General features: G+C 44.1%; 1 protein-coding gene across 1 annotated transcript; it reads left to right on the forward strand.

Annotated features, from left to right (window-relative positions):
• Positions 1 to 973: 973 nt before the first annotated feature.
• LOC18436618 (putative aquaporin PIP2-8) lies at positions 974 to 2,649 on the forward strand. The gene is made up of 4 exons (XM_006846842.4): positions 974 to 1,503; positions 1,600 to 1,895; positions 1,978 to 2,118; positions 2,288 to 2,649. The coding sequence occupies exons 1-4, from the start codon at positions 1,218 to 1,220 to the stop codon at positions 2,405 to 2,407; spliced, it is 843 nt and encodes a 280-aa protein (XP_006846905.1). The 5' UTR covers positions 974 to 1,217; the 3' UTR covers positions 2,408 to 2,649.
• Positions 2,650 to 6,531: the final 3,882 nt, after the last annotated feature.

A 6,531-nucleotide genomic window follows, 5' to 3' on the forward strand; every position in this document is an offset into this window, starting at 1 on the left:
TTTCATTTTTAGTTATAAAATTTAAAGCTTAAAAAATAGTTACATCGAGCAGATCTACGAAAACTTGAAAATCTTGAAAATTGACGGTCAAAAAATGCATTACAAGATTTACTATTTTCAAAACTTGAAATCTATTTTGTTCTCATATTCATGCATTTTGATGTCGAGATAATCAATTTGATGATATTTAGACATCAAAATAGTCTCTTCTATTGAAAGTTTTGAGATAAACTCTAATTTGATGGTAGGCTCTAATTTGATTGTTTAGAGCCTCGGTTCTATATAAACTTTTCCCTAGAAAAACATACAACTCAACTGTACAATTCTGTGGTTGGGCGATATCAGGAAGGAATGCAAAAGAAAGAAAATCCGACCTCCTGGATCCCCAAATAGTGGGATATGTTCAGTTCGTTAAATAAAACATGTGTTGTCTTTCCATTAGAGAGAGGGGTTGGTGGTGACAGGCTGACACACTTGACAAAGTAGGCGAGGTGGGGGGTAGTGCATGAAAATGCAACGGAAAAAATTGTAGGGAAAGAAAGAAAAAGGTCAGATAGTCACATGGATGCTGCGTTGTAAATGGGCCATCCCCGTGAGACAGTTGTTATTAGGCCCCACCCTCCTCTTTTTTATTTATATTTCATAAAATTTACGGTGCGGTTTTTATAAAGTTGTAACCTTAAAGAATTCAATTAAAGCGCATTTTCAAATTTTATCATAGCATATCATTTTAGTGAAAAAGATTTTTAGAATTATTTTAAAATTTATTTTTATATCTAATTATAAAATTTTAAATTTTAAAAATAGTTAAAATCAAGTAGATCTATAATTATATGAAAATATTGAAAATAGATGATTTAGATAATGTAATGCAAGATGCATTATTTTTGAAACTCTTTTTTTTTCTTTTCATATTCATACATATTGATATCGAGATAAACAATTAGAGGTTTTACAATATTAAAACATATGGACTTTTGAGTGCAAGTATAATTCTACATTTTAATATTGCAACCTTATATAAACTTTTTTCTAAAATTTATTCCTTTTACATATTCACTAATTTAAAAAATACATTTAAAAATAATCAATTAAAGAAAGAAACCTCATCACTCCTGGCGCTCCCCATAAATACTGCACCCATCCAACGTCCTTCACCTTATCCATTGCTTACCATTCATTCCCAACCAGCCAAAGCCAGCAGATTCAAGAGAGATATGTCAAAGGAGGTGAGCATGGAAGGAGGAGAGCAGCAGGGGAAGGACTACCAGGATCCTCCCCCTGCTCCACTTTTAGACATGGGGGAGTTGAAGCTCTGGTCCTTTTACCGTGCTCTCATAGCCGAGTTCATCGCCACCTTGCTCTTCCTCTATGTCACAGTGGCCACCGTCATAGGCTACAAGAAAGAGAGAGACCCCTGTGGCGGCGTTGGCCTTCTCGGCATCGCCTGGGCTTTCGGAGGCATGATCTTCATCCTTGTCTACTGCACTGCCGGCATCTCAGGTAACATCCCCTTCCCCGACCTTGCTTATTCCTGTCTCTCGAATAAAAGAAAGTGAGAAACTTAGTAGAATCATGGTCCTTTTTGTTGTTTTTCAGGTGGACACATTAACCCTGCCGTGACTTTCGGGCTATTTTTGGCCAGAAAAGTTTCACTGGTAAGGGCCGTGATGTACATGGTGGCCCAGTGCCTGGGGGCCATATGCGGAGTTGGGCTGGTGAAAGCGTTCATGAAGCCCTTGTACAACAATCTCGGTGGAGGAGCCAACGAAGTTGTTCATGGCTACACCAAGGGAGTGGGTCTGGGTGCCGAAATCATCGGCACCTTCGTTCTCGTCTACACCGTTTTCTCAGCCACCGATCCCAAAAGAAGCGCTCGTGATTCCCATGTGCCGGTAAACTTCCATCCCCTTCTCCTCCATCTTTTCCTCCATTACCTTGCTTAGACAAATATGGAGGTTGGTGTTGGTGGTGCAGGTCTTGGCCCCATTGCCCATTGGCTTTGCAGTGTTCATGGTGCACTTGGCCACCATTCCCATCACCGGAACTGGTATCAACCCTGCAAGGAGCTTCGGAGCTGCAGTCATTTACAACAGCGACAAGGCCTGGGATGACCATGTAACTACTTGATGCCTTTTTCTGAATGTTTTACTTTTCTCTGTAACTAAAAAAGAGTTAACTATCCACCTATTTAAGACTCATCTGTGTGTCTAGGTTTTCATTTTTCTTTGTAACAAAAATTATTTGCAATACATCTAAAGACTGGGTGGTGTTTTTGTTGGTGCAGTGGGTGTTCTGGGTTGGGCCGTTTGTTGGCGCAGCGGCAGCTGCTGCCTATCACCAATACATTCTGAGAGCAGCTGCCATCAAAGCTTTGGGATCTTTCCGCAGCAATCCTCACAACTGAAGCTTGTGCGTCTTTTCTCATTTGTTTTGAGTGCGTGGGAGTGGGAAACTTGTTCTATTTTTTGTACTATTACTACTATATAGGATTGTTTTTTGTAGCGAATATGATTGTTTTTTGTAGCGAATTTCATCCGGTCCGGGACAAAATTTGTCCGTGGCCTGCTTTAATCATGTTCCTGACCGGTTTTACTTTGTGGGAGATTTGTACGTTGACGTTTGTCATATGCATTCTTTTCGGGCCTAGTCATTGTTCTTCTTTTCCTCTCTACTTAGACCAAGTTCGTTTTCTCTCTTGTTTTGACTACTAATGTGCCCAGATTAAGGCGAGAATGATGCGCCTGTCTGCTAGCTTTAATAATATGGAACTATTAAAATAAAATTTAAAATAAAATAAAAGCCAAAATGGGAACTGCGATACTTGGCTGTCCCAGCCAATCCGGTTCACAATGTTCCTTGGTAATGATGCATCGTGGATATAGAAAATTTGAAGAAGAAGAGAGTATCAGCAAATCCCAAGCAGGATCTCTTAGGAGAAATTTTGAGGAATCTAGAAAGAATTCCCTAATCAGGAATATTCTAGATGCTCTCTTAGTTCTTTATTTCAAAATCATGTCAATTTCCCTACAATTTTCTTCTAATCCCTATTCATATAACACCTACCTAGTAAACCCAAGAAATTTTAATAGATGTCCTAATTAAAACATAATTAAAAAGATTCTCCTGCATGCCTGGGACCTTGTTCTTAAAGGTCCCATAGAATCTATGTCGGTTTGGGAGACCCCGCAGGAGGTAGAACTGTCTTGGAAGGTTTGATGGAGGAGTTTGTCAGGGAACTGTGTCCTCACAAGATGGGGATTCGGTCGAAGAAGGGGACCTGGAGGCCTCTAAGCATTCCATCTTGCCAAGGATGGCGCAGGAGGTACAACTGTCTTGGAAGGTTTGATGGAGGAGTTTGTCAGGGAACTGTGTCCTCACAAGATGGGGATTCGGTCGAAGAAGGGGACCTGGAGGCCTCTAGGCATTCCATCTTGCCAAGGATGGCTTGCATCATTTCCTTAAACTTGTTCATCAGCTCCTCTTGAGGGTCGTTCAGGTCATTGATCACGATAACATTGCTCGTCTCTTCTGGAGGGTCAAAACCTGTCGGGACAGTGGACTACCGAGGTTGGTCAGTGGTTTGTGACAAGTTCGTCTAGAGGGCTTCAGCATGTCCCGGCTGGACCCGAGCCTTATATGCCGATCTTGTGAGGACCAGTTCTTGACGGTCTTGGGATGGTTTCCGAGTAGTGACGGTCTTGGGACCGTGGCTACCGAGTAGTGATGACCCAGCAATACTCTTGGACTCGGTTAGGCTCTGATGTTTGGAGAGGAAAAAAGGGGTTACGAGGCAGGAGGTCATCAAAGGTGGCGACCTTGACTGTGTTGGAGGCTTCTTTGATCAGGATTTGAAGACCTCTTTCTTGTTTAACCCTGAGACAGCTGTGGACTTCACTCCATAAGCGAGCCTAAGACCTGGACTGCCTTGCCTTTTTCGAACATGCAAGGGCCGTGTCTTTGAGCTGGAACGGGGAGTGGGGTCCAAAGACAGAAGGCAGCCTAGGTTTTTCCTTAGAGGTTGGAGGCCTCTGTCTGACATCAAGTCATTGCCCCGAGTTCCTTTGTGGGACGCACGTGCATGAATGACTCAAGGCTGGCTCAAGATAGTACTCTTAGGGAAGACCTTCAAGTACCAGGGCTCGAGGTGTTTGTCTGGTGTCGGGAGAGTGACAGAGGAAGGAGTTGGTTCACGACTCCATCTAAGTTGAGGTCGGGAAGGAACCTGCTAAGACAGTTCATGTGCACCTTTAGAGTTAGCCGTTCGGGTGACCTGGGGGTCGACCCAGGCTTGGTAAATGAGTCCGAACTGAGGAGGTCGAGATCCACGAGCATGTGTCTGTGAAGGGTGAAGCAGAAGCCCACCTCTCACAGGGTGAAGCTGTGTGTGCTGGGAGGGAGGATGAAGTGGTCGACCCAGGTTGCGTAGAGCTAGCACTGCCCCAGGTTGTGGAAAGCAAATGCATGGCGTATGCAGGGTTTAACCCAAAAATTCCTAGCCCTGAATGCGAGTTTAAGGCAATGTGAGGGTTTCCCCGTGGTGTGGCTCAAGTGGATGAACTATGAGCCCTTGGGTGTGTGCGAGGGGTGGAGATCTTAATACCTTTGCCTCTATGTCTTGAATCTCCAGGTGTGGAGGTTCGGGGTGATGAAGGAGCATAAGGGGTTGCCTTTCGATGAACCTCAGGAGCGACGACAACTTGCTTGCCTTTAACGAGAGTGATGGGGGCAGCCTTTCAGAGTGCCTTAGCAATATGACTGACAGTAGACTTCCCAGTAGTAGGGTGCGCGGCAGCAAGTGTGCTACCCATGTAAGGGGCCTTGGTGGAGAGTCCACCAGGGCGAGAAAGCGAGGAGGAAGTGACCTTTAAGTCCCCTCTCGCACCGATCTAGGTGAGAACCTGAGAGTTGAATCGTGAGTCCTGACTCAGGAAGAGGGTGGGGAAGGAGACTTGAGCAGCTAGCTTCCTCGGAACCGCCATGAGTGCGGGGATAAGGAAACCCCCGACCCGGATAAATGGGTTGAACAACCCAGATTCCATAGAAATAAGTGTAGAAAGTAAAAGAGGATACTGGTCAAACAAGAGCGAACGGACTAAGGGCTGATAAGTCCCCAGTGGAGTCGCCAAGCTGGTTAGGTGTCTCGATCTCGCCTTCTTAATTTAGATGATCCAGCAACACGTACCTTGGGTTTCTGTTGAACCCAGGGTTTGAGATCGCTCTCTCAGAATCTTGCTCGAGAGCAAGCGCAGGTATACCAACTAATGAGAGAGGAATTTTAGGTGGGTTTGAGACTTACTCGAGCTGGCTCGCGTGACTGCCCTCTTAGATCACGAAGATAGCCCCCAGTTACTTTAGCTGGTTCGGAATGGCCTCCCTTGACCTGCAATCCTCTTGTTTTCTGCGTAACACTTCTATAGTTAATTTGTAAGACATGTGGTTTAAGGAGACCCACCCATGTCTTAGGGCAACATACGTTCATATATGAGAGCATGATGAAACATAAAAAAGAGAAGAAAAAATCGACGGAGAGATGAAGCTAGTATGACATTCGGACAATTATCGACTCGGAGTGGTAGCAAGATAGGCATGATCCTCAAGACCTGCATGATGGCAATACTATTCAAAACCGAGACCGAGATGGCGGTGCTAAGCTAGATCTACCCTTAGTCAAGTTAGAAGAGAAAATGATGAAGAGAAGAGGAAGAGACGGCAGAGGAAGGAAGAATCCAGAAGGTAATGAGCATCGCCGTTGGCAGCACGAGGAGGCGACATGTCCCTAGTGAACAGGGAAGGCTCTTAACGAGGCTCACAACGATAACTTCTCATAAGTCTCATGGCGATTATTTCTCGTAGTGCGCACATGGAAGCACAGAAGAAGCCAGCGCACGACGACGAGTATTGCCTCGACGCTTTGTGGACGGCGATGGGTATTTGCCACCTACAATGGTTTGCCACCTACAATGGTCACAAGATAGGGTGAAGCCCCTGCGGACGACAATAGGCTTCGTTACCCGCGTCCTTCGATGAGGCACTTAGGATATATCTGCAGACGGCGATGAGCAACACCGTCTGTAGTCCTCACAAAGATATAGAACAGAGGGAGAAAGAAAATAGAAAATAGGATGTAATATGGTGTTGGTCAAAAGAAGAGGCTTGAACATATTCTTTGATGGCTTCTGGATTTTTTTTTTCACAAAGTTTCTTGATTCGTTTAGTCGAATTTAAGCTAGACTTATCATAAACATGATAACGATTAACTAATTGTGAACGAGTTTCAGAAAACTTTTCTGGGGTATAGGTTATTTCAAAAAGGTGTTCTTGTTTTGAAAACATTGGTTCTAAATCTGAGCCAGAAGAAGAGGTGAGGTCTAAAGAAGTATCTGAGACGTTTTCATCTGCCATTTTAAAGAATTTACAAAGTTGATTGTAATTGTAAAACAAAGGTCGGTTAAGGCCAACTTTCCTGATTTTGTTTACAAAGTATGAACTCCTTTCCAAGCCTTCTTGCAGACTTCAGAGCCCCTGTTA

The sequence above is a fragment of the Amborella trichopoda genome, chromosome 9 (assembly GCF_054954075.1).
Source record: "Amborella trichopoda isolate Santa Cruz 75 chromosome 9, AtrichopodaSantaCruz75HAP2 v2.0, whole genome shotgun sequence".
Classification (NCBI taxonomy): Eukaryota; Viridiplantae; Streptophyta; class Magnoliopsida; order Amborellales; family Amborellaceae; genus Amborella; species Amborella trichopoda.

What these genes read in the sequence shown, in the direction of transcription:
- LOC18436618 (XM_006846842.4), top strand. Translation starts at nt 1,218, where the DNA reads ATGTCAAAGGAGGTGAGCATGGAAGGAGGAGAGCAGCAGGGGAAGGAC. An exon ending in CTCGTGATTCCCATGTGCCG is followed by an intron (nt 1,896 to 1,977) that starts GTAAACTTCCAT and finishes TTGGTGGTGCAG; the next exon opens with GTCTTGGCCCCATTGCCCAT. An exon ending in ACAAGGCCTGGGATGACCAT is followed by an intron (nt 2,119 to 2,287) that starts GTAACTACTTGA and finishes TTGTTGGTGCAG; the next exon opens with TGGGTGTTCTGGGTTGGGCC.